The sequence below is a fragment of the Gracilinanus agilis genome, chromosome 4 (assembly GCF_016433145.1).
Source record: "Gracilinanus agilis isolate LMUSP501 chromosome 4, AgileGrace, whole genome shotgun sequence".
Classification (NCBI taxonomy): domain Eukaryota; kingdom Metazoa; phylum Chordata; class Mammalia; order Didelphimorphia; family Didelphidae; genus Gracilinanus; species Gracilinanus agilis.
The window spans coordinates 249,781,655-249,809,536 of NC_058133.1; the positions used below are offsets into that span (position 1 = coordinate 249,781,655).

Consider the following 27,882-nt stretch of genomic DNA (forward strand, 5'->3'; position numbering starts at 1 on the left):
GGGAGGAAGGAAGGGAAGAAGGAAGGAAGAAGAGAGGGAGGGAGGAAGGGAGGGAGGAAGGAAGAAAGGAAGGAAGGAAGGAAGGAAGGAAGGAAGGAAGGAAGGAAGGAAGAAACCTGAGAACCAGAAGACTTTTCTTTAGGGAGATGGATTAAGGTTAAAAAAACAAACCTTGAACAGTGTCTTGTTAAATTCATTGCTTTCCTCATCCCCTGGAGTGACTGATTTGCCTGCTACCTACCTACCTAAAAGAAGTATCTTCTTTCTCATTCAGAAAGGATTCTGTATGAGGTCACCAGGAAAGAGAACCTTTCTAGCCTTGAGGGTTCACTCAAGGAAGGTCTTGAATAACTCTTCAAGGGAATATTATTCTATTTGCTGGAATAGAATGTTAACCTCAAACTGTATTTTAATATATTGCAACATTTTCCTTATTTAAAGATTACTATAAATGTTACTTCAAATCCCTATTGGGATAAAGAGGCATGTACAAACATATGGTGGGAAGGTGGAAAGGAGAGGGACCTACATCAGTTTGGACCTTTCTCTCTAAACTAGAAATGCCTGGGATTTAGAAAAATGTGAAATTAATAAAAATTGTTTCTGATAGACTTATCTTCTACTCCTTCAGAGAGGATCATTAAGACTGGCCTAGTTAAATTCTAGAAGCCTATTCCTGGGAATTCCAGAAGCAGAGGAATTGTTTCCCTTCTTCTAGGACCTGGAACTAGTTTAGAACAAACATTGGTCTGGCCATCACAGCCCCTTCCTCCAGACTTGTCCTTTTTCTAACTGAGTAAAATTTAGGACCCCTCCCTTTAGGAAGGATTGGCTTCCAAATGCTTTTCTGGCTCAGAAATTAATAGATTTATTATTTATTTATCATTAATATTATTTGTAATGAGTGAAAGAAGAAATGACTGAGGAAACAAAGATTTGATCTTCTGAGCCTATTGATTTTTTTTAAAAAAACCCTTATCTTCCATCTTAGAATCAATATGTAGGACCCCAAAGTCAGAAAGTAGGAACCAAGCATAGGACATTGTATCACCCTAGTGTAAACATTTTTCAAGCAAACTATAGGCAGGTGGGACAATGAAGCCTCCTGGGAATGGGCTAGAGGGATCCTGCAGGCTCATATAGGGGCTAGTTGGTGGCACAAATTGGGAATTAATGTTGAAGTTCATTATATGCTTGTCTCGGCAGGGCTGACTCCCTGCAATGTGCCTGATAAAGCTTGTCTCCACCTTCGTGCCTCTCCCCTTCGCTGTGCTCACAGTCCGCCGAGTGCCCATTCTCATCCCAGTTTTGCTAGGCCTGGATAGGAAGCCTCTTCCATGGTTCTCCATGGCTGACTATGCTTATTTCCACAATTCTAGGCCCCCTTCTCCTCCTATTCCTCCTCCTGACTATAGGCCCCTTCATGATTAACCGGCTGGTGGCTTTTGTGAAGGATCACATTAATACTGCCCAACTCCTGGTCCTGCGACAATACCAAACCATTCACACCCCAGAACAGGAAACCAGTCCTTGAGAATGATTTCTCAAAGGTCCAAAATAAAAAATGGGGAATGTAGGACCCCAAAGTCAGAAAGTAGGAACCAAGCAACCACAAACAAACACGAGGGAGGGACTCTCCGGTTAGGACTTCTTCGAGAAACCCACACTTACTAACAACAGGAGGTTCCTTATAATGTAACTAGGCTCCCATAATGTTGTGTATATACTCTACTACCTGTATAAAAACCTGTGCTTCCCTCCCAACGGGGTCCAGGTTAGTTCTAGTGTCCTGGACCCTAACTCTGAGTTAGCATTAAAGTTCCTATTGCTTATTACATTGTGGGCGTGGACTCATCCTTGCTATGGGGATCTGAACTGGGCATAACAAATACTGTGTATCCAATTAGAAATCAGGGAAGGCAGGTAGGTGATTCATGGATTGAGAGATAGGAAGTCCTGGGTTCAATTACGGCCTCAGGTGCTTCCTGGCTGTATTGGTTCTAAGGCAGAAGAGTGGTAAGGGCTAGGCAATGGGGGTTAAGTGATTTGCCCAGGATCACACAGCCAGGAAGTGTCTGAGGCCAGATTTGAACCCAGGAACTCCCATCTCTAGGCCTGGCTCTCAATCCACTGAGCCACCCAACTGCCCTAGCATATTGATTTAATAAGCTATGCATGCCAATTGTGTAGCAAATCACAACCAAGCTCCTTCCTCAGATTAGGGAAGAGATAGATTAGGGAAGATAATAGATTTATAGCTGGAAGAAACCTTAGACACCATGTAGTTCTGCCTCCTCATTTTACAAATGGAAAAACCAAATCCCAGAGTAGAGAAGTGATTACTAGAGTGTCAGATAGCTAGTAATTGGTAGAACTAAAATTCCTACAAAATCCAGACATCCCAATTAGCCTCTGAGGTCCTTTACAATGCTTACATTCTTTATGCAGTCCAAATTCCCTGTGGGAGATGGACCCTCCTGCAGAGACATTGCCATGGAAACCTGGTTTGCAGGAATACCGGCAGGCATGGTGGTGGTCAGATATTACCCAGAATTTCCCCAATTTATGGCTTTGATTTTGTTCGATGGATGCTTGATGGAGCTTCGTTTTGGAGAGAAATCATATAGCATTTTGGAGGAGAAAAGATGGTCCTACCTTATCCTGCCAATCCTCCCTGGGAGCTAAAGACAACTCACTGGTCCTCCTGCCACCAAAAGCAAGTACAATAGAAGCAAAGCCTAGAGAAGCAGCAAGATTTTGATCCAACCAGAGAGAGACCAGAAGCAAATGTTACACTGGTTGTTGAGAAGGAAAGCCAGCTTATTTCTTGGCCCCCTCTCCTGCCTTGTATCCTTGGATTGTTGAAAATGACTGCTTTTTTTCCCTTCAGACTTTTATGATATCCTAAAATAGATCTCCACATCTCCTATGTAACTTCTACCCCAGAAGCTTTTGTCTTTTTTTTTTTTTTTTAACTGTTACCTTATCTTTTAGAACCAAGAACAGTAAGGACTAGGTAATGGGGGTTAAGTGACTTGTCTGGGGTCACACAGGTAGGAAGTATCTGAAGTCATATTTGAACTCAAGACTTCTCATCTCTAGGCTTGGCTCTATCCACTGCCCCTCCCCAAAACATATTATTAAAAGCTTTAGTGCTGGGGAAGGTGGGGAGAGGCAGCTAGGCCCAGAGACAGGAGGTCTTGGGTTAAAATTTGGCCTTAGACACTTCCTAGCTGTGTGACCCTAGGCAAGTCACTTAACCCCAGTTGCCTAGCCCTTATCCCTCTTCTGCGCTGGAATCAATACTCAAAATTGATTCTAAGATGGAAGGTAAGGATTTATATTTTATTTATTATTTATTTATTGCCTAAAACCTTTAATTAAATAATATATTTGAATAATTAATAAGTGATAAATTTGAATGATGAATAAATGATAAATTTAAATAATAAATAAAAATTTAAAATATACATATATTTAATTTAAATTTTTAAAATTTATTTTTATATATGTTGTACACACACACATATATATGTTTGGGGGCTTCAAGTTTCTCCTCAATAAAGTAAGATGTTTGTTCTTCCAAATGTTATGGTTTTTTTCTAATTCTGTAAAAAAGTTTCTTGGTAGTTTGATAGGTATGGCACTAAATAAGTAAATTAATTTGGGTAGAATGGTCATTTTTATTATGTTAGCTAGTCCTACCCATGAGCAATCAATGTTTTTCCAATCGTTTAGATCTAGTTTTGTTTGGAAAGTGTTTTGTAGTTGTATTCGTATAATCCCTGTGTTTGTTTTGGTAGATAGATTCCTAAGTATTTTATATTGTCTAGGATGATTTTAATTGGTGTTTCTCTTTCTAACTCTTGCTGCTGTGATGTATTGGAAATATATAGAAATGCTGATGATTTATGTGCATTTATTTTGTATCCTGCAACTTTGCTAAAGTTGTTGTTTATTTCTACTAGCTTTTTAGTTGATTCTCTAGGATTTTTTAAGTAGTCCATCATATCATCTGCAAAGAGAAAGTGAGATTTTTGGACTAAATTATTTCTAAGGCCTAGGGGTAATGTGAGGCTTAAATGAGATAATGGATATAAAGTAATTTGCAAATAATTAGCCTCTAGCCAGCAGGCCTCCTGTAAGGTGATGACTTCATCCCTAGAGTCTTCTCCTGCCTTCCAGCTGAGTGGAAGCAATGTTTGTTTATACAGGGATTCCCTTCGAAATGTTTAATAGGCTGTGGAAGTGTGTGTGTGTTTATATATGCACTTTTGCTTTTAAGTTTATTTATTAACTCTTAGACTATTCATGAAATAATAAATCAAGCTTTGATTTCATGTCATTTGCTGATTTCTGAGGTATAAATTCTTCTGTTGAAAATGTTTCAATCAGCTCCCAAGCTCCCAAGAACTTGATTAAACAAGCCAGTTTAATATGGTCCTATTAGATCCCTGCTAAGGCCCTACAGAGCTCTGCATTCTCTTGTGAACAGAGGTATCTCTGCATTATAAAAGAGAATTGTAGGAGTGGGCTGAGGGGTGGGAGGGAGGGAACTTAATTGAGCTGGGAGGATGATCGGTGGCTACGGAATGAAAAAGAGCTAAAGAATATGTATTAGTGAATGAGATGAACCGACTAGAAAGAGAGAGAGATAGGAAAGATCTATAATGGTGGAAATGTAAGTACAGGTCAAGAGACAGTTTCTTAGACAGAAACCCAGCCTTTTCCTTAGGAAAAGCTACTCTGATTTCCCCAGGGTCTTAGAGAGGAAGGATTTGGAATGGGGGAAGACCAAGGGAAGGATGAAGGAGGGAGAATAAGGGTTGCATGATCTTTCTGTAATTTTCAGCTTCTCTCCCTCTTTGTTCCTGGAGTCTCTGAAATGGGGAACAGGAGAAGACTCTGTGGTAGTAACAGGACATGGACTGATCCTTTCCAACTAGTCCTGAAGTTGTGGGATTTAGGGAGAGAGGAAAGAAAGAAGCTGCTAGGGGGGCCTTTAGGTGACTCAGTGGTTAGAGAGCTAAGTCTGAAGATGGGAAGTCCTGGGTTCAAATGTGGCCTCAGATACTTCCTAGTTGTGTGACCCTAAGCAAGTCACTTAATCTCCTTTGCCTAGCCCTTACCATTTTTCTATCTTGGGAATGATACTTAGTATTAATTCTAAGACTGAAAGTAAGGGTTAAAAAAAATAAGAAAGGGATTGCCATCCGTGTCTTTAAATATATGAATGAGATACATTCCTAATGTCATATATGTGTCAGATATGTTAAAACTCAGGAGAGTATAGAGAATCTAAAAAGAAACCACAAAAAAGGATTGTTTGGTTGTTTTTTCATTGTTGTTTTTGTTTTTTATCCTGGGAGAAAAGGGAGAATCAATGAAAAAAAAATCTTTGGGGAAGATGTATCTGACAACAGGGAGAAGGTAGAACTGTTCTACTGTTATTTTGCTTCTGTTTTTTCCCCTAACAAAGAGAATGATATTTGTACTACAGATGAGAGAACAAAAATGACTAATAATAAAAGCTAACATTTAAGTGGTACTTTAAAGTTTCAAAAGCAAAATAGAGAGTTGATAAGAAAGTTCTAATCACCCATCCTCATCAGAAGAAAGTCAAGTGACACAAATAAATTACCTCCTCAAGTACTAAGAGATTTGCAGATGTGACTGTTGAGCCACAGCCATTGATATCTAAAAGATCATGGAAAATGGGAGAGGTACCACATGATTGGAGACTGATAAGCATTGCCCTTATTTTTTCAAGAAAAGAGAAAAGAACAGTGTCTACAAACTATAGGTCCATGAGTCTTATTTTAGTTACCAGGAAAATTCTATAATGGATTATTAAAGAGACAAACCAGCTTGATTGGTGAATCATCAATGGTGATGAAGTGGTGAATCACGGTGAAAATGGTATAACTGATAATTAAGGAGATGAACCAACTTAGCTGGTGAACCATCTTGATTACAAAAAGCCAGCATTGCTTCATCAAGAAACAAGAAATGTCAGACTAACCTAATTTCTTTTTATGGACAGGATTACTAAGCTGGTAGATAAGCAGAGAGATGCAGAGCTGGTTTATCTATATTTTAGTAAAGCTTTTGATAAAATATCTCACATTATTCTTATGGAGAAGATAGAGAAATATGATTAGAAGAGAATGCAATTAGATTGACATGGAATTGGTTGGATGAGTTGAGTTTTAGTGGGTCATGATTGATCATAAAGGCAATATCCCAAAGAAATCAAAGGAAAAGGAAAAGGACTTTTATGTACAAAAATGTTATAGCAACTCTTTTTGTGGTGGCAAAGAATTTGAAATTGGGGGTATGCCCATCAATTGGGGAATGGCTAAACATTGTGATTGTGATTAAGTATGACTATATTATAAGAAATAATGAGCAGAATGGTTTCAGAAATACTTATATGAACTGATGCAAAATGAACTGAACAGATCCAAGAGAATATTGAACACAGTAAATAGCAATGTATGTAATTTGGAAATGGTTCTCAAAATAAAAATATAGGGAGCAGCCAGGTGGGTCAGTGGATAGAGAATCAGGCCCAGAGACAGGAAGTCCCAGATTCAAATTTAACCTCAGACACTTCCTAGCTGTGTAACCTTGGGCAAGTCATTTAACTCCCATTGCCTAATCCTTACTGCTTTTCTGCCTTGGAACCAATACACAGTATCAATTCTAAGACAGAAGGCAAGTATTTTTATTAAATATATATGTATATATATATATATACAATAAAACATAAATAACTTCAGAGTTTAATATGAAGTCAATATGTGGCCCACAGGGAAACTTATGTATCTTGTTTATATATATATATATACACACACACACACACACATATATTATGTATGTATGCTAGAGGCTCCCATTTCTATTGGAGTTTGAAACCATAATTTCTTGGACAGTTAGACACAGTAGAGTTTTCACCCATTGCTTCCTCTCTCCACTGTTCAGCTGACATTATTTTTGAACAGACATCTATAGTTAGAGGAAAGATTAGCTCTGTGAGGGAGGATCCTGGCAGGGTACTCACCTCATACATGCCAATGTTGGAATTGTCTGGGGGCTGGCTAGGGATGCTACGCATGTCAGATGCACTGTGGGCTGCCAGGCTCGACCGGCTCCCCTCTGTTACCTGGGGAGGGGGAGAGTCAGAGGAAGTATTAGAGGGGGTTAGGGAGTAAGGGGGACATTACAGCCAACCATGTGCTGTGATTGAAATCAGGTTGGGGTTGAAGATTAAGGATTAGGGAAGGAGGAAAGTTAGATAATAATCACCTTTTCCTTGTGTTATTTATAGGATAAAGTACTTTCACATCCTTTTCCCCATTATTTTTTTATTGCCTTGAGATTATTAGTTCTCAGACAATAATATTGTTATTGCCATTTTACAGAGAAGAAAGCTGAAGTCCAGAGTGATTAAGGGATATATTTCTTATAAAGCCACAGTAATTCAGTAGCAGCAGCCACACAGGAACCCAGTTCTCCTGACTCCTAATCCAGAACTGACCATTTATCCCATGCTACCTCCTATAGGGCAATAGTGGACTGAGACAGGGAACCAGGTGAATGAGGGTATGGCAACTGAACTCCAAAAATGATACCCCTCAAATCCTTCAGAGTCTCCCAATGCTTTTCCCAATCTCTTGGGATGAGATGCCACCCACATCACCCCTCTCTGCATAAACCTAGACTTCTATACCTTTCGGGAGCAGCTCCCCTGCCGAGGAAGGAAGGTGATGTCCTCAAAAGTCAGTATCATCTTGTTGGGTCCAGAGAGCATTTGGGCATGGAGGAGCTGGCGCCTGGGAGCCCAGATGCAGAAAAGTCATTTTGGAAAGGGAAATTTAGGGAGAAAGTAATGGGGAGGTAGAGAGAGCCACCCAAGATACAGAATAGGAAATGGGGTAGCTTTATCCCTATGGTAATAGAGGATGACAGTGGCTAACTAGCACCTCTCCTACTAAGTAAGTCCACACGAATTGTTTGGAACTGACAAAAACACCACCCACCCACTCTCCTTGGTGCTGATGAACAATTTCTTTGTTTTTCTGTATCAGGTATGAAAGGAACCATCTAAATGCATGGTTCAGGGAGCCAGACACAAAGAGGACAGTTGACTTATCTATCAACTCCCAACATCCATTTCTAGAACCACTCCCTCCCTCCCTACTCCTTTTTTTAGTTTTATTCTCCTTTTCCATCCAGTTCCTTCTTCTCCCTAACCCTCAGCTTACCTAACATAATAGGCCAGTGTGGCAACCACTAGCCCCCCACCAGCAATAATGAGGATGACAAGAAGGATGAAACGAGGCTCTATTCCTGAAAGCAAGAGGAAAATGGAGAGGAGTTCAGGATGGTAAAATTTATTGAGGGAGGGGGATTGAGGAAGAGAAAAGAATTTAGAAACATGATAGCCAAAAGGAAGAGGGAAACTCAAGTAGCAGAGCCAAGGGAGGACTACTAGTCTGAGAGACCCAGGAGAGAATTTTTAGGATGGTCATAAGGGGTTATCCTCACAGGAAATCAGGGGTTCCCAATAGGTTTCTAGAAAAACTAGAGAATCCTAGGAAGAATTACACAGAATATATGTAGTTTTAGGGATGGAGAATGGAAAAGAACCTCACCTCCACTGCAGATCACGTTAGGGTCAAACCAACAAGGCGGGTCAGGACCAGGCCCCCGGCCACCATGAGGAAAGTGGATGGGGTTACCGGCATAGTGAAGGACACCCTGGGCTGGGTCCAATGTATAAGTGGGAAGTAACTGGTCCCCCATTCCATCTGTATCCAGTAGCACAAAAGGAGGCTCCTTTGTTCCTCCCAGGTTCCCACAGAAGCCAGAGACCAGAGTGTTTGGGATGTGTCGGGCCACTGCTGCCCCAGAGACCCATCCACCACCCCCAGCTACTTGTGCTCCTGCCACAGCTCCAGCCAGCAGGTAGATAGCATCATAGATTGTGCCAAAGAGTGGTGATACCTGAAAAATGACAAAATCAGAAAGCATCTAGTCTAAGTCCTTGCATCATTCCTACTAAGCAGCCTTTCACATTCTACTGGAAGACCTCCAATGATGGGGAACTCAAGGTAACCCATGTTCCTTTTAGACAACTCTAATCATTAGGATACCTATGGTGTCTACTTAATATTCCTAGTTCTTTTCTCTGAGATCCAAAGGAACAAGCCTAATTCCTCATTGACATGTAATCCTTTGAATATTGTAAGATATTTATGTCCCTCGCTATCCTAATGACCTTCTTTGCATGCCCACTACTTCATCAGTGTCCTTCCTAAAACACTGGATAGGGTGTGAACAAAGTGGGACATAGCAGGATTATGACCTCCTTCTTTATAAAAGCTATGCTGCCCCATATTTAGTCAATTATCTTCATATTTTTTTTGCTAACCACATAAAGTCATTTTAAGCTCTGCATCCACTAAAACCTCCAGGTTCTTTTCATATGAGTTGGTCACCAGTTATCCCCACCCCTACCCCCTTGTATTTATGCAGTTATTTTGTTTTTAAACAAAAATTATTATTTTGTTTATTAATGAATATTACATTTTCTCCCTACTACTTTCCATCTTGTTAGCTATGGCCTGTTGTTCCAGCCCATCATGGTCCTCTTAGTTTCCAGTGCTGTTATCCCAAAGTGTTACATATTCTTATAATCAGACCTAATGCTCCGGATGAGGGAGGTAATGATCTGAATTCATTCTACTTTAATTTACCCACACTTAGAGTATTGTGTTCAAGTCTGGCTGCCATATTTTAAGAAAGACAACTTTTAAACTTTGTCTTATCCCAAAATTTTATAAATATGCCTTTGACTAAGTCAGAGATGGAAGAGAGAGACTTGCCCACCAGAAGTCCATCATCTCTATTGCCTCACTAACCTGAGACCTATTGCCTCACTAACCTCCCCATTGTCCTAGGACCTCTTTCCCTGACTAGGGCCCCCTCCCCACCTTGTCTATAGCCTCTTAGTCCTCCTGTCTCTCCTCACCTGCTGGGGTTTAAGGTCCAGGGGTAGCTCCCGGTACTCCTGGGCCTGGCGTAAGCTTGCTGACACGCTCCTCTTAGGGCAGTAACGGGTCAGAGTAAGTACAGCATCATGAGCTTTTCGGAGTCTGGAACTATTGGTGATGGGCCTTAGAGCCTCAGGGCCAGGAGGCAGGGCATAGTGCAGAGTGTCAAAGGGAAGGAACACCATTGTGCCTTCTACTAGGCCCAGTTCCTCAGCAGCCTCCAACAGCAGCCGCTGCTCTTCCCCACCCAGCAGAACCGAATGCATCACCATGATCAGCACTGTGGAAGCAGGTCAGGCATGGAGAGTCATATCTGACTCAGGAGCCTCTGACTTAAATTCATCTTCTCTACTCCCTTCCTCTCCTAGATAGTCACACTTAGAGTCATCACCAGGGGAGGCCCCCCCATTCCAGTGCTTCAAGGTTCTTCATTGGTCCCCCATGGCAAAGATCAGACTGTTCTTGGCTCCAGCTCACCCATATCCAGGCTATCACTCCCAGGGCCTTGTGGCTATGACTTATCTGCGAGGGTTTGCTTGCCTTTGCTTTCTACCACCTAACTCTACCTCTCTTCTTCTTAGGAATTGGGAGTTCAGGAAGCATTGCCCTAGGGGACAGGTCATCTTTGTTTGCCAGTGAGATAATAACTGTTCAAACTACTGTACAGCTGTATAAACTGCAAGGATTGTCCCCTCTTACAAGAATTTTTGGTTGTAGGTGTACCTAGGTGGCTTAGTAGATTAAGAGCCAGGCCTAGATCAAGAAGTCCTGGGTTCAAATCTAGCTTCAGATACTTCCTAGCTGTGTGACTTTGGCAAGTCACTTAAACTCCATTGTCTAGCCCCTTACTGCTCTTCTATCTTTTTTTTTTTTTTAACCCTTACCTTCCGTCTTGGAGTCAGCACTGCTCTTCTATGTTGAAATAGTGTATTGTAAGGTTAAAAAAAATTTTTCCCCAAATTTGGCCTCAGATACTTTCTAGCTGTGTCACCCTGGGCAAGTCACTTAACCCCAACTGCATAGCTCTTTCTGTTCTTCTGCCTTGGAACCATACACAGTACAGATCTAAGACAAAAGGTAAGGGTTTAAAAAAGAAAGAATTCTTAATTGCAGTTCTATCCATACCTTTGACCTTGGGCCCATCTCTGACTCTTTTTAGGGCATTCTTGGCACTTTCCAGGTCTGTAGTCTCCAAGGAGGTTACCGTGGCTACAGGCAGACCCCGGCTTCGGAGCCCCCCAGCAAGAGCCTGTCCAGCCTCCACCCACAGGTCCTGTGGAGCAGTGATGAGGGCCACCTTGGCCCAGTGGAATGCCCGCAAGAGGGCATAGAGGGCATCTGGGGCTAAGGGAAGGGCAGGGGCTGTGGTTCGAGCTTTCCCCTGGGCACAGCCCCAGGGCACCAGAGGGACCCCAGCTTCTTGGGCCAGCAGTTCAGCAGGGTGGCATGCAGCTGGGTTCACAGGACCCACAAGGCCAGAGACACGGGCTAGTGAAGGGGACAGGGCTCCCAGGGAGCCTGAGGTGTGGCATGGCTCTGGGAGCAGGATGACCTCAAACCAAGGGCCACCTTCCAGGGCTTGGTCATGGTTCAGGCGGGTAGCAGCCAGTCGAGCAGCCAAGTCTGGACGAGCCCGGGAAAAGATAGGGTCACAGGACCAGGGTCCCAGTACACCTATGGTGAAGGTGGTGGGGAGGACTGGTACAGGGAGGAGGAGGAGAAATAAAAAGAAAAGCGGAAGAGGGAGAGGAAGAAAGCACCATGGCGGGTGATGAAAGAGACCATTGATGGGAGGAACCAGCATGATGGGACAAAAGGATAATAGGGTCAAAGAGACAAGGGAGAAGATGGAGAGGAAGCCATACTGGGACAACTTGGGAGACAGGCAGAGAAATAAAGGTCAAAGGAAAAGGGTTATGCAATGGGAGAGAGGAAAGAGGGAACAAAATCATCATAGGGATTCACTTTGGTTCCTTGTTCCACTCAGACCATTCCCTACCACTGATACACAACTCTCTCATCTCCTTGCTCTCCTTAAACCCTTGATATTTCAAGGCCAGGTTAGTCCTTTGCTAGCCCCTTATAGAAGTTCACGATCATTACCTTCTTCCTACACACATATACACACAATAATATATCCAGCAAGGAATCTTAAGACAAGATTGAGGAACAAGGTGAGAAGAGATAACGTCTGGCAACATCTCCCCTATCCACACATCCATCCACTCCTACAGCTACTACACTCAGCATCACTTTTCCTTCTTTTCCTTTTCCCCTCTTGGAAGCCAATTCCTATACAACAATAGCTACTTTTCCCTATAATCTAAAATTAAAAAAAAAATGTTTACCCCAGACTAGAATCTGATCTTAGCCCTCCTCTAACTTCTTCCCGATTCTATGGAATTTCTCCCACTCACCAGTGGCTCCCAAAGACTCAGCCCTTTCCTGGGGGCTTAAGGGTGGAGATTACAGCCTCGAGTTCCTCTTCAGGTCTTTGCCTTTCTCCTCCATCAACTGCCCCCCCCCCCAGTTGGGGAAGAAAGGACACAGATTGCACAGAGCTCCTGGGTGCTATCTCCATAATCTCCCACATCTACACTCATAAACTGATTAGTAGCTGTGGGGCCCTCAGAGGGAGAAGGGACAAGAGATTAACTGGAAGCTGAAACAGTGAAACAGCCAGATAACTGTAAGGTCCTTGATTTGGCAGCCACCACCCAAGCAAGGCTTGGCTGGCTCAGGAAGGCTGCCACTCCTGGGCCTCCTACCTCTCCATGCTAAGTCATCCCAAAAGCAACTCATTGCAGATAGGGTGACTTCCTAGGGATCACAGTAAAGACTTAACTGTTAGCTGGGAAGATAATAGGGTTATACACTATTAACAAATTAGGTTATCATAGGTAAAAAATAGTACGGACCCACTAGAGTTTGCTCATTTCTTCACTTATTCTTGATCTTTTCTAGTTCTTGATTTCCACTCCCTTGAATCCTCTTCTTGCTTTGATCCTAATTCCTGGGTTCAATTCACATTGTTTTTTCTCTTGAATCCCTTGCCCTTGTGTTCTCTCCTCAAGTTTCCCTCACTCTCTCTTTTCCTCTCCCTTTTAGCAGAGGAATTTCTCACATATTGAGAAAAGAGATGCCTCACTCATCTCTCACATTCTATACCTTATAACCCTTTGTCAGGCAATCCCATCTCTTTCTGTCTCCTCTGAAAGAAAGCACCAAGTAGCATTCCCATTCTCTCTGGAACTGCTACGCTCTCTCTATCTAGTGATTCCTTTTAAAATTTATTTATTTGTTACATTAAAGTTTTTTCTTCCTCTCCCCACACTAAAGCAGGCATCATTTCTCTCTCTCTCTCTCTCTCTCTCTCTCTCTCTCTCTCTCTCTCTCCCTCTCCCTCTCTCTCCCTCTCCCTCTCCCTCTCTCACACACACACACACATAAAAATTATGTCATGTATGTTTCTATTTATTAGTTCTCTGGAGGTGGATACTCAATTATTATTCAAATAATGTTTCTGATTCTGTATTTAATGTTCACTTGGTTCTGTTTGTTTCATTCTTCATAACTGCATGTAAGTTTTTTGTATTAAAATAATTTACTTTACCATACATGGTCCCTTCTTTAATATGCAGATGTCTCCCATTCTTTTTTTTTTTTAAACCCTTACCTTCTGTGTATTAGTTCCTTGGTGGAAGATTGGTAAGGGTAGGCAATGGGGGTCAAGTGACTTACCCAGGGTCACACAGCTGGGAAGTGTCTGAGGCCAAATTTGAACCTAGGACCTCCCGTCTCTAGGCCTGACTCTCAATCCACTGAGCTACCCAGCTGCCCCTTCCATTCTTTTTTAATATTTTATTTTTCTCCAATTACAATTTCTCTCTCTCTCTCTCTCTCTCTCTCTCTCTCTCCCTCTCCCTCCCTCTCCCTCTCTCTTTCTCACACACACACACATAAAAATTATGTCATTCTTTCTTTAAGTTTTAAGTTCCAAATTCCTTCCTTCCTTCTCGCCCTCCCTCCATCACTCCCTCCCACCCTTCCCTCCTCCCTGAAATGGGAAGCAATCTGATATAGATTTCACATGTGCAAAACATCTTTCCATATTAGTCATTTTTGTGGAAGAGATCTCAAACAAAAACAAAAAAAGTAGCAAGTAAAATATAGTTTGTTTCAGTATGCATTCAGAATTGTCTTCCATTCATTCTTTCCTTTAAAAAAAAAACCAACAACAACCCTTATATTTCATCTTAGAATCAATACTAAGTATTAGTTCCAAGGCAGAAGAGATAAGAGTTAGGCAATAGGGGTTAAGTGACTTGCCAGGGTCACATAGCTAGGAAGTGTCTTGAGGTCAAATTTGAACCCATGACTCTAGGCTTAGCTCTCTATTCACTGGGCCACCTAGCTACCACAGTGTCTCCCATACTTAAGAAATCTTCAGTTGAACATATCATCTCCCAAGCCAAACTCCTAAAAAAAAAAATCTGTGTATACTTAATGTTTATTGCTTTCACTCCATTTGCTCTCACTTCCTAACCCCTTATAATCTATCTTCCTATCTTCTTACTTAACTGAAACTTTTCTTTCCAAAGTTATCAATGATCTCTTAATTGCCAGGTCACATGGTCTTCCTCACTTCTCTTTTTCGTCCTCTCTGCAAACATTTGACACTGCTTGAATACTATTCTCTGGTTTTTCCATGACATCATTTCCTCCTGGCTTTCTCCTACCTGTCCAATAGCTTTTTCCCATTCTCCCTTTGTTGAATCATCATCCAAGACCTGCTCTCAACTGTGGGTTAGCCGCCAGGAACTTTTTCTATTCTGCCCCAATACCCTCTCTCTGTGAGCTCCTCATATGAATTCAATCATCATTCACTGTGAATTACTTCCAGTGCTTATACATCCACATCAAGCCTGAGTTCCAATTCTGAATAAGAAACTGACCACCCACTGAACATTTCTCACTAGATGTCCTGTAGTTATCTCAAAGTTAATATATCCCAAACAGAACTTATTGCCTTTCCATGCAAATCCGCCTCTCTTCCATTTCTGGATCCACAATCTCTGAGTGAGACTCCTCACTTTCCCTCACCCCACATATCAAATCCTTTACTTGCCCATTCTACCTCTATGACATTTCCCATTTGTCCCCTTCTGTCCACTCACCTGGACACCATCCTAATTCAGGTCTCTTACCTGGATTGTTGCAATTGACCTCTAATTGATATTTCTGCCTCAAGTCTATTCTCTCCAACTATCCACCACAGTTACCAATCTGATTTTTATATCATAGGTATATCACATTTCTGACCAAAAAAAGAAAAAAAAAGGCTCTAGCAGCTCCCTCTTAATTTCAGTCATGTCCAACTCCTTGTGATCCCATCTGGAGTTTTCTTGGCAAAGACCACTCGAATTGTTTGCTATATCCTTCTCCAGTGCATTTGATAGATGAGGAAACGGAAGCAGACTGAAGTGATTTGTCTAGGGTCACACAACGGAGAAATATCTGAGGCTAGATTTGAACTCGGGAAAATAAGTTATCCTGACTTCAGGCCAGTGTTCTATCCTCTATGCCATCTAGCAGCCCAAATAGATAAGAAAACTAAGGCTCAAAAGAAGGAATGAATAATCATCAACTGACCATCTCTCCTAGAATGTATTCTTCCCAAGCATTCTCTGCTAGTAATTTAAAGACACTAATACTGTCTCTGGGTACCCAAGGATCCAAAACTAAATCCTCTGCCTAGCCCTATGCTACCTGGTTCCAACTTGCTTTTCCAACATTATTAGATGTCTTCGATTCAGTCAGACTGAGTCTCACATGAAACATTCTATTTCCCATCTTTAAGTTTTTGCTCAGGCCTGGAATGTGCTCCCCATTCTGGGAATGCACTCTGTCTTCAGCTCTGCCTCTTAGATACTCTAGGTTCCTTGAAAGATAAATTCAATTGCTCCTCTTCTAGATGGGAAATGTTTTTGATTCCCTTCCCTCCAATCTGGTAGTGCCTCCCCACCAGTTTGTCTATATTTGATATCTATGTGTGTATATTAGTTTCTTTAAGCCTGTTTGTCTTGATAAGTTGGAGAAAGAAATGGACAATCGCTCCAATATCTTTACCAAGAAAACCCCCAATGGAAGTAGAAACAGAAAAAAAAATTTGCTTGATCATATGTGTCAATGGGGACATGACTGGTGTAGCAATGAACTTCTGGACAAGATGGAGAACAGCTTGAGTGACAGGATTGTCAGTTACAGAATTTGGAATTCACCCGGGGGCATGAGCCAAGGGCAAAAGACAGTTGGTACCACTTCCATAAAAGCCCATGGACTGAGCCACCCAGGACCATTTAACATTGGGAATGTAGACTATAAACCAGTGATGGGCAACCTTTTGAGTTTGGTGTGTCAAAATTCGCCAAAAAACTGAGCATAACTCAGGTGGTGTGTCACTTCAAGAAAAAAACCATAATTTCACGATATTTATAGTTAAAAAATAACAAAAATGTATAATTGTAATATATAATAACTATTTAATAAACCAAAATAGGTAAATTAATATAGGTAGAATTGTCATTTATAGTGCACAGAGTATCTACACTATACCACAGCAAATGTTTCATCCTTGGCATGTGGCCTCATACTTCTCTGTATGCGGCCGCGTGTGGCCGAGTGCCATCAAAAATGGCTACTCGTGTCGGTGTTGACAAGCGTGTCATAAGTTTGCCATCACCACTCTAAACGATCACTCTATTGCAAACATTAATAAAATGGAAACAGGTCTTGATCAATGATACATGTAATATCCAGTGAAATTGCTTGTTGGCTATAGGAGGGGGAAAGGAAGGAGGGAAAGAACATGAATCATGTAACCATGGAGAAATATCATTAATTAATTAATTAAAGTTTTTTTAAAAAAGAAAAAGACCCAATGGGGTCACAAAGAGTTGTACATGACTGAAAACAAATGAACGACAAATAAAATATATGTACGTATCGTTTTCCCAATTGAATACAATCTCATTGAGTGCAAGAACTTCTTGTCTTCTGTATTTATACTCCAAATGCCTAGCATAGTGTCTGATAGATTTTTCAGTCATTTTTCAGTCCTGTCCAATACTTCATGACACTATATGGGGTTTTCTTGGCTAAAGATACTAGAGTGGTGTGCTATTTCCTTTTCCAGCTCATTTTACAGATGAGGAAACTGAGGCAAATAGGGTTAAATGACTTGCCCAGGCTCATAGCTAGTAAGTATCTAAAGCCAGATTTGAATTCAAGATGATGAGTCTCACTGACTGCAAGCCCAGCACTCTATCCACAGCATCACCTAATTGCCAGGTATTTAATAAATACTAGTCAATTCATTGACTATGCATACAGCTATTACTGTAGAAAATACAAATGAAATGTCACCCTTCTGTCAACATATGCCTTGAAAAGAACCAGGCTAATGTTAAAGGGTGTCCCACATCTCATGATTTAAGCTTTCACTCAGAAAACCTTGAGGGAACTCTCAGAACTGGGAGCCCTATATCGTGGCATTGATTTCACTTAGGCTCTAATATTTTTTAAGGAACCTTTTTTAATTAATAGGGAAAGATGGGAGAAGCTAGGTGGCTCAGTGGATTGAGAGTTAACCCTAGAGACTGGGTTCAAATCTGACTTCAAATACTTCCTAGTTGTGTGACTCTGGGCAAATCATTTAACCCACATTGCCTAGGTCTTATATTGCTCTTCTGTCTTGAAACCAGTACACCTTATTGATTCTAAGAAAGGAAGTAAGGGTTTAAAAAACAATTTATAGGGAAAGAAGATTCAAACCTGTTCGAAAATTGAATATTCATAGGATTTAGAACTAGATGTGATCTTAGAAATCATTTAATCCAACTTCTTTGACAGATGAGGAATTTTGTTATTTAGTCATTTCAGTTGTGCTCAATTCTTTGTGATCCCATCTGGGGTTTTCTTGGCAAAGATACTGGAGTGGTTTGGCATTTCCTTCTCCAGCTCATTTAACATATGAGGAAACTGAGGCAAACAGGATGAAATAATTTGTCCAGGGTCACACAGCAAGGTCAGGTTTGAACTCAAGATGAGTTTTCTTGACTTTAGGTCTGTGCTCTGCCTACTAAGCTGCCCAAACAGATGAGGAAACTAAGATTCAAAAGAGGAAATTAACTAATCATCAGCTAATCATCTCTCCCAGAATGTATTCTCCCCTAAGCATCCTGTTAGTCATTTAGAGACATTAATAGTGTCTCTGGGTACCTTCAGAGTTATAGTTCTTCCTAGCTGTGTTCATGGCCCTAAGAAAATTACATCAGCCTTGCTGTGTGACTGGGCAAATCACTTAACCTCCATCATCCAGTCAGTCCTTGCCATTCTTCTGTCTTAAAATTGATACTAAGAAGTTATGAGTGTTTTTTAATTGCATCCGATCAGGGATTCCTTTATATTTCAGATCAACCAGGAAAAAGACCGTGTGTGATCTTTAAGGTCTGAGTGTTAAAGGCCTTACGGCACAGAGGAAAGAGCTCCGAGTAAGAGCTCGAGTCCAAAATATTTCTGGTGATCATGTTGTCAGTCCATGTGGTCATGGGACTTCCACTCTCAAGTCATATGTGCTTCAGCAAGTTACATCTCTACAGTATAACTGGCTGCATTTCCCCTGCAGAGTACTAGGGAGATCCCTGAGGAATAGTGGGATTTTCTAATGCTATTGACTCAAGCCTCCATCCAGTGTGTTCCTCCCACTATCATCAGAAGTGATTAGCACTTCATTATCATTTACTTTTTTAAAATCAATATAATGGATAACCAAGTAACATCAATTACAAGGATTATTTCCTGACCTTGCAGGTTAGGCTAATTTTTCCTTAAAGGGAATCAAGACATTCCACTGACTTGGTTGGCTCAGGGACCAAGAGATCAACCTATTGACATCATTTCCTAACAGTCTGGTTATGAAGCAGCCACAAGGAATTCCAGGGATGCTCAGAGTTTGATAAATGACAATAAGTGATACAGGCAAGGGAGCTTCATTGAGCTTAACCAACTGTTATATAAATGGAACAGAATATGATTACACTGTAAGATGAATGAAACATCACTTAAGTGCTCACTTTGGGTCTTGGCACTATGCTAAATGCTGAGTGTACAAACAGAAAAATTGAGACAGTCCCTGCTCCCAAGGAGTTCCCATTTTAATTGACAGAAACAACACATAAACTTGATCACACACACACACACACACACACACACACACACACACACACACACACATCTCCTTACTGTCTCTTCTGAGGGCAAGGACAATTTCCTTCCTATCTTGCATCCCCAGTGCCTAGCCCAATGCCTGGCACATACATAGAAGGTGCTTAATACATTTTAAAGATTTTTAAGCCCATATCTTCTTAGGGCAAAGTTAAAGACTTACTTCTTAGAATGTTATATAGATCTTTTATTGGATCCAAGGCAGAAGATCTCCAATGGCTAGGCAATTGGGGTTAAGTGACTTGCCCGGGATCACGAACACAACTATGAAGTGTCTGAGGCAAGTTTGGACCCAGGTCTTCCCAAATCCAGGCCAGGCACTATCCACTGAGCCACTACCATGCTGCACCCAATCAAGTATTTATTAAGTAGGGCAGCTTGTGTGAAGATGGTGATGTACTATGTTTCCGACATATACTTGGGACTTAGTTGACATGCATCACTACTGTTGTTCATCCTTCATTTTGCAAAAAGAATCATAGGTTATTCTCAAGTGAATTGGATTTAAGTGAGAGTTGCACAAAATTGTCAGCCTCTCTTTTCCAGAGTCATCAAAATCCTGTGGCAGGGCAAAAGTCAAGATAACTGGTGATGGTTAAGGATACAGTGGATGACCTTGGCATCTTTGTCGTCTAGCCAATCTCTAAGTACTGAACAGTGTCTGTCACCTTCATGGCCATTGTTTCAAACTGTACTCATACCTCCATTTTACTGGGGCAAATCTTCTCCCCAGCATTATATTTCTTCTCTTACTGGTATATTGCCAGAAAAGACGGGTTGAAACCAAAAGAAGGTTCTGTATGACTAGTGTCCCTTGAAAACACCCTCATTCTGACTATGTTGGGAAGGCTAGTAAACACTGTTCCAAAGTCCAAAGTACAGAACAACTTCCTCCAAAGTCCAGCACCCAAAGTCCATGTGAGAATCCCATTAGCCAAGCAGTCTGGGCTTATTGGCCAATCCCCTGTTATACAACTATGGCTCAAGCCCCAATGCTGAGATTCTCTTCTACCAGAAAAGCAACTAAAAATTGTGTTGAATTAGGATTGAGTAACAAAGTAAGTAAAATAGAGAAAATATCCTCATTATTCAAAGGGGGTACAATCTCTCTCACTGCACTGAATTGACACAAACTATAGGAAGGTGAATTACTCCCTAGAGAACTCCTATTCCTAAGGCAACAACCCTGATGAAAAAATCTCTTGGAATTCTTAGGTCTCAGACACTGACCTCAATGTTGCTCTCCCTTTTTGTCTCCTTCAGCAACTGCCATTCCTCTGTCCCTAAAGCTGATGTTGACTGCTTCTGGACTAAGCTGTTGCTGCCATCTACTGGAGATGGGGTTGGTGGGGAGAGGAGAACAAGAATGGGTTCCTCTTCTTCAACAGACATTTTTTTTTTTTTTTAGGATTTTATCTAGTCAACAAACCTGTGGGCGAATCAATAAATTTCCTTTTTTCTAATAAACAACTTACCTGGTCTTAGAATCAGTGCTATATATTGGTTACAAGGCAGAAGAATAGGCAATGGGAGTTAAGTGGCTTGCTCAGGATCACACAGCTAGGAAGTATCTGAGGCCAGATTTTAATCCAAGACTGCCCAACTCTAGGCCTGGCTCTCAACCTACTGAGCAGCCCAACTATTCCCTCCCAATCAATATATTTTCAGTGGCAGGTTCATAGTCATGGAGTGTGTACAAAAGGGTGACTTTGGGTCAACTTCAAAATCTTTTTTTTTTTTGGCAACCCTACTCACTCCCCATCAAATGGGAAGTTCTCTAGATTCCTTTGATATTTAGATTAAGGAAGGAATATTTCTTTTACTCTCATCATACCACTAGTGCCAGACACTAAGGTAAAGCAAATCATTTTGAAGACTTTGATAAACCTGCTGGAGGCACTTAGCAGCACTGGATGGGGCAGAACATTTAATTTATGCCAACCCACAGTAAAGGGAATTTTGGGGAAGTTTTGTGAAGGCCAAAAGACATCACAGAAAAAATTAGAAACTCAGGAATGCATATTTAACCCAAAATTTACAAGAAGGTACTGTAATCAACCCATGAAAGAAAAAATTCAGACCTTCACTAGTACAAAGGGAAGGTCAAAAATTTTGTGCAGATTTTACAGATCTCAGGGGTGTCATATGCCTAACCAGTGATTCGAAAGGGATAATTATAAAGTCAGGAGAGATCATTCAGGAAGTAATTAGCCAATTAATCATTCAAATATATATTTTAAACCCTTACTTCTATCTTACAATCAATGCTAAGTATTAGTTCTAAGGCAGAAGAGCATTGTTAGGCAGTTGGGGTTTAAGTGACTTGCCACAGCTAGGAAGCATCTAAGGCCATATATGAACACATTCAGATATTCTTGATGTACTGATGGTAGGAGGCAGTACCCAGATATTAATCTACGGTTATCCTTTGAGGGGTTGCTTTAAAAAAGGAAGAGGCCTCCTAAGCAAAGATAGCATTCTCACAGAGAGCTATAAAATGAAAATGAAAGTAACATTTCCCCTATTGGTAAGACCAAGGTCAAATCTCTTATGCTAGAAATACTAAGACACAAATTGGAGATCCCCAGGAAAACAATCATGAGAAGCATGGATCAACTGGTGTCCAATAGACCCAAGTTTTGGTGGGCACTAGAGTTAGAAGAGATTACTGTCTTCTAGATTTATGCATCAGATACTCAAGATTCTTACATCAGAGGAAAACATGGAGGAAACCACTTTCACATTGTTCCAGGTTTTTTTGTTTGTTTGTTTTTTTAACCAATTTCAGTATATACTCCAAGGTACCCTATGGGCATATCACTTTCCAACAACTAATGGAGAAAGTAATGAAATGTTGGAACACAAGGTAAGCTCGCTGATTTTGGAAAGACACTTAAAAATGATAGCAAAGAACTGGAAATTGAAAGGAAGTCCATCAATTGGGGAATGACTGTACAAGTTGTGGTATATGATTGCAATGGAATACTATATTGTGCTATAAGAAATGAACAACATGATCACACACACAAAAAAAAAACCTGTAAAAACTTACCTGAACTGATGCAAAGTGAGCAGAACCAGGAGAATGTTGAACATGGTAAGAGCAATAACTGATTTTCTGTGTATTGATTGTATGATGATTGTCTGTGAATGACTTTAATAAAAACAACACAAGGATCCGGGACATACAACTCCAATGGACTCATGATGAAAAAGGCTATCTACTGCTATAGAAGGAAATGCTGAAGTCTGAAATGCAGATTGAAGTGTGCCATTCTTCACTTTATTTCCTCCATGAATTTTTCTCTAGTGTGATATGTATCTTTTTTTCACAAGAAGAACATGGAATTATGTATTTTATGATAGCACATGTGTAACCTATATCATATTACCTGACTTCTTGGGGAAGGGGAAGAGTTGGAGGGAGAGAATATGAATCACAAAATGTCATTAAATGAATATTCAAAATTGTATTGACATATAATCTGAAAAAAATTTTAATTTAAAAAGTTTCAGATTTTCAAAAAAGCAACTTATAGCTTATTGTTAAATTTTCAGCCTTGGATAAGGTGTATGTTGGTGGGGAATTCATACACTGAGAAAAAACACTTCTCTTACAGTAATTTAACAACTATGGATGCCCTCTAGGTCCTGACAAGGCAATGCTTATGCTCTCTCTCTGTATACATGTGTATGTCATTAAAATGGCATTTCCAGTGAAGGAAACCTTGTGTGCAACTTTGCTTCAAACCGAAAGGAATCCCAGTTGAGATAGGAAAGACATCTGAACCCAGAGACAGTTTTATTTTCCTGCCACAACTTCAGCTGGAGACTCCTAGAGTACAGGACCTTAAAGCACTGAAATAATGAGAGCCAACCTGGCCCTCTGACAAGTTTAGGTTTATGGGAAACCAGTTTTATACAAACATTTTTTTTGTCTCCTCTTATGTCTAAGCAATGCCTGGAACTAAGTTTTGCTTAAGTAGTGCTTGTTAAAGTTTCTGGACCCCTTCCCTTCACCTTTTGTCTTTTCCTTTCCTTGTAGCTTTAAGTCATGAGCTTGGAGATTAACCACCAGGAAGATCTGTGCATAATATGCATTGTCAGTCACTTTTCAGTTGCATCCAACTCTTTGTGATCCTATTTGGGGTTTTCTTGTCAAAGATACTGGAATAGTTTATCATTTCCTTCTCCAGCTCTTTTACAGATGAAGAAATTGAGGCAAATGAGATGAAGTGACTTAATCAGGGTTACCCGAGGCTGGATTTGAATTTAGGAGTTTTCCTGACTCCAGGTCCAACAACTATCTACTTTGCTATCTAGATAAATAGCACATTTTAAAAACTCAAAAGTGCCATATAAATATCAATTAGAGCCATAACTGTAGAAACAGAGGTGTAACTGTGGCAACTTTGGCACTCAAGGCATCTGGGGAAACAAGGGAGACCCAGGGACTGTGGAGCTCAGCTGAGAAGTAAAGCCAGACACACACTTAGCATTTATAAAGTACCTGACGGTACCAAATCTCACAACCACCCAGAGAGGTACCATCACTATTATTTCCCTTGTCCTGAGGACTCAGGATCAGAGAGATTAAGTGATTGGTTTTCCCATGGCCAGAGAATAAGGATCAGAGTGGGAATTAAAACCAGGTATTCCTTATTCCAAGTCCTACAGTCTAGATACTTTTAGGCTGCCAGCCATCTAGGTGCTCAGCTCCATTCTGAGCTGCATAAATGCAAATGCCATTAACACAGTTTTAATTCTGTCAACCCAGTGCGAAGGTCCTAGTTGCCCCAACACTTATAGATACTACAGTGAATATTTAAGATTTTTTTTTATCAGAAGCAACTGTTTCCTCCTGAAGGAGAAAACTCTCTCTTGCATTATATTCAGATTGCATACAAAATGCTTTGAGTCCTCTCTGAACACTAAATAAGCCTGAAGCTCCTCTAATACTCTTAAAACCTATAGGCTCTAAAGTTGTCCCAAGGCCCAAACTGGCCCAGTGGGCTGAGACTTAAAACTGCATCTCCCAGGGGGCAGCTGGGTGCCTCAGTGGACTGAGAGCCAGGCCTAGACACAGGAGGTCCTGGGTTCAAGTGTGGCCTCAGACACTTCCTACCTGTGTGACCCTGAGTAAGTCACTCAATCCTATTGCCTAACCCTTAAGGCTCTTCTGCCTTGGAATCAATATAGTATTGATTCTAAGTCTGAAGGTTAAGGGTTTAAAAAAACAACTGCATCTCCCCTGTGTGCAGCTTCCCAGTAGCCTCAGACCATATTAAGTAGCTTCCTGATCACCTAAGGGCCAATCCGAAGAAGACAGGACCCCTTCACTCATGGAGAAAGTTCCCAGACCTGGAGAAATCACCACATCCTGCCCTACCAACCAGACTCCTTTCCAGCTAGAGATGAGGTAAAGCAAGGCAAAGAAAGGAAGATGTGGCTAACCAAGCTGAAGTATCCTCGTTGAAGATCCCTTCGATGCTGTGACTAAGTAAACCTCCTTTTGTTAACTACTGAATGACCTGCATGACTCATTTTGTTGCAACAACAAATCTGAACAGGGTCCCAACCTAACAGTGACAGAGACTGTTCTTATATTCCTTTTCACAGAGTATACTTAATCTACCCATTTCCCAAATTCCCCAAAAATTCATATGTAAACAACCAGATTTAATTTAATAAAAAAAAATCTTTTTTAAAAAATGGTAAGGGGTTGGGAGTAGAAGGGCTATCTCCAGATTCCACCTCGACTCCTACCACTGCCTGGTGCAGAATGGCCACTTTTCTTCCTGCCCACTGGTTTCTCAGCCTTATGAGTACTAGTAGAGCGACGGGATGAGGCCTGAGAAGGAAGCAGTGATTGAATTAGAAAGGCAAATGTCAATTTTAGACATTTTTCACCCCTTTGATCTCCCAAACCAACTACAAGGCAATGGAGACATGGGAAAAGGAAGAGCCATCATCAAAAAGAAAGGGCCCAGATGCCCACAGGCAGTTGGCACAAGGGAAGCCAGCTGCAGCAGCCAAGCAAGAAGGTGGAGTTAGGATGCCTGGGGCCAAGAGATGCCCTCTCAAGGTCCTGATGGCCCACTCTTCTCTCACCTCTTTCCGTAGAACCTCGCCCAAGCGTGCCTCTGTATTCCTTCTGGGGATACCATCTCCTCGATTTTCAACTCTGTCACACAAGTTTCTGTCCCACAAATGAAGAAGCAATGCAGAGGGACATTCAATACTGCCTCAGCCCAGGGAGGGGTGCCTACCGACCAGCTCAGAACAGTTAGTGATGCCCCTTTATCAAAGGGGTAAGGGGAGGATGGGAAGGAAAGGACAGAGGAGTAAAATGATGGGAACTACGGAGTCAGGACAACACAGTGTTAAATGGGGCAGGGGTGGGGTTGGGGCTGTGGGGGCTAAAGAGTGGGGGAGATTTCAGGGAAAAGTGAAAAGAAAGAAAGACACAGAGCAAAAGGAAATGCAGGCAGGGCAGTGGGGAAATCTTATAGGCCTGCTTTTCTACCTTAAATGGACTGAACCACTCAAGAGGCAAGATGGCAAAGCCCTCATTTCTCACCTCTCCTTCCCCCAACCAGTGCTTTTACCGGCTATTCTCTGACCCTCTTAGGTAAAGCAGAAGATCCTCAGTCGATGAGATCCCATTGCCTCGGCCCTGGTACTGTCGAAGCAGCCTGGATAGTTCTGTCAGCTGCCGGGGGGATATTGGTCTCCCCTCCCCACCTTAGAAAACATGATCATCATTCCAGTAACTCCTGTACCTTGTCCTTCCTCCTCCCTTTGATCACTAAACTTTCTCATTGCTTCCATCACATCTCTCTCTGAAATCCGGAAGGTCTCTATCTCCCCCCCAACATCAATCTGCTCACACTCAACAGCCCCTTACCTCCTGCTTTACTCACCTCTCTCTGGGGAGCAACCTCCATGGCTATAGCTTTGTGGAGAAGTTGGAGGGGGCTCAGGTACCCGGAAAAGACAGGATGCCTTAGCCAGTGGCACTTTGGTTTTGTGGACAGGAGGTGGGGGCCGTGGTAGTGGAGGGGCTTCCTCCCAGGGTGGGACCATCAAGGGACCTGGACATGGGTTAAAACTTTCCTGATTAGGAAAGGAAAAGCCATGAAAGGTCCCATTCTCCAGCAGGAAATTCTTATGACTTAGCTCAGCACCTTGTTTACCTTGGAAAACCAGATCCTATCCTTTCTGGGCTCTACAAAACCCTTCTTAGGGCTCGACTTACCAGGTTTAGGGGGCAGCAGATCCATGGTAGGACTCACACAGCTCTGGGGCATTGGTTCCAAGAACTGTGGAGAAAAAGTGGCAGAGGTGAGTAGAAGAAAAAAGTAGAAGAGATGAGGGGTTGGGCTCCTTGGCTGATGGGAGGAGCACAGTCTGGAGAAGGGAAAGGATATATCAGATGGGGCTGAATAACCTAAAGCCTGGATGGATCTCCCAGAAGGGACCAGCAAAGAGAGAAATAAGGAGGAATAAGGGACCTGAAAAGGGAGTAAAAGCCCTGAGATGATCCAAGGAGCCCCATACCTGGTGTAGATAGTGCTTCAGCTCTTCCAGCTGTGGAGGGGCTAAGCCTTGTTCCAGGGACCCTTCTCCCCTAGCCCCAAGAGCCTCAGGGAAAGGCCGTTCTGCTCTGTGCTCAGGAGGAAAGCTCACGGTTGCTGAGGAAAAAAACATGGAATTGGGGGACAGGGGTCACAAATGCCATCTGCAAGAAAATCAAAGCTACAGGCAAAACAGCAAAATCTTGAGAAGTTTAGAAGAGAAGGCAGATGATTATAATGCAGGACACATGGGGCCTAGTAGGGAACAGATACAAGATGATTAGGGGACCAGATGAATAAGTCTAGAGGCTGGAAGGGAGGTCAGGAGAGAGGACAGGAAGAGAAGTTGTGATGAGGATTGTTACAAGGGAGACTCGTCCAGGGTTAGAAACCTAAATATTCAAATTCCAGGAGGTAAGAAGGTAAGAAGGAACATAAATACAAGGAACCCCAGTGACTATTATTCCTCATTACCTGAGGGGGGAGTAAGATCAGCTTTGGGTTCCAAAGGCTCAAAGCTGTGCTGACTCTGGAAATTAGAGCCCAGCAGAAGGCTGAGATCAGGTGAGGGTGTACAAGGGTGGGTGAGACTTCCAGGAAGCTCCTCCCTTGGCTCCCGGTTCTGCTGCAATACTGGCTTCAGGGCCACTGCTGCAGGAGGCATACTCCAAGCTCTCCTCTCTTTCTCTGGATCTCTAGGACCAGAGGCCAAAGAACTGGGAGTACCAGGTGGGGGGACCTATGGAGAAATGGGGAGAAGGGGAGAGAAAGAAGAGAAAAGAAGAACATAGCCAAGTGAGAAGAATCAATATATGTGATAGGTTATGTGAAAACAGTCCAGGATCATACTTTCTACAGGGTAGAAATCTACACCATTCTAAAACAGAAGGTTTCTTAGCCTTCAAAGCAACCAACAATTGGTCCAGGTTGACAAAGTTTGGAGGGAAAGGGGGGGGGGGGGG

The 27,882-nt window shown here is 41.9% G+C and overlaps 2 protein-coding genes across 2 annotated transcripts in view; both read right to left on the reverse strand.

Annotated features, from left to right (window-relative positions):
- Nucleotides 1–11,862, reverse strand: part of GUCY2D (guanylate cyclase 2D, retinal) — a 25,815-nt gene extending 13,953 nt beyond the window's left edge. Inside the window, exons 1-6 of the mRNA XM_044673919.1 lie at nucleotides 11,184–11,862; nucleotides 10,037–10,338; nucleotides 8,658–9,009; nucleotides 8,268–8,352; nucleotides 7,733–7,835; nucleotides 7,064–7,165 (exon numbers count right to left, since the gene is read on the reverse strand). Of these exons, the coding sequence (XP_044529854.1) occupies nucleotides 7,064–7,165; nucleotides 7,733–7,835; nucleotides 8,268–8,352; nucleotides 8,658–9,009; nucleotides 10,037–10,338; nucleotides 11,184–11,862 (1,623 nt within the window). The remainder of the gene's footprint in view (nucleotides 1–7,063; nucleotides 7,166–7,732; nucleotides 7,836–8,267; nucleotides 8,353–8,657; nucleotides 9,010–10,036; nucleotides 10,339–11,183) is intronic.
- A 13,205-nt stretch (nucleotides 11,863–25,067) lies between these two features.
- Nucleotides 25,068–27,882, reverse strand: part of CNTROB (centrobin, centriole duplication and spindle assembly protein) — a 29,253-nt gene continuing 26,438 nt past the window's right edge. The window contains exons 13-19 of the mRNA XM_044672089.1: nucleotides 27,395–27,659; nucleotides 26,904–27,037; nucleotides 26,602–26,665; nucleotides 26,267–26,437; nucleotides 25,952–26,087; nucleotides 25,454–25,527; nucleotides 25,068–25,205 (exon numbers count right to left, since the gene is read on the reverse strand). Coding sequence (XP_044528024.1) covers nucleotides 25,081–25,205; nucleotides 25,454–25,527; nucleotides 25,952–26,087; nucleotides 26,267–26,437; nucleotides 26,602–26,665; nucleotides 26,904–27,037; nucleotides 27,395–27,659 — 969 coding nt within the window. The 3' untranslated portion in view covers nucleotides 25,068–25,080. The remainder of the gene's footprint in view (nucleotides 25,206–25,453; nucleotides 25,528–25,951; nucleotides 26,088–26,266; nucleotides 26,438–26,601; nucleotides 26,666–26,903; nucleotides 27,038–27,394; nucleotides 27,660–27,882) is intronic.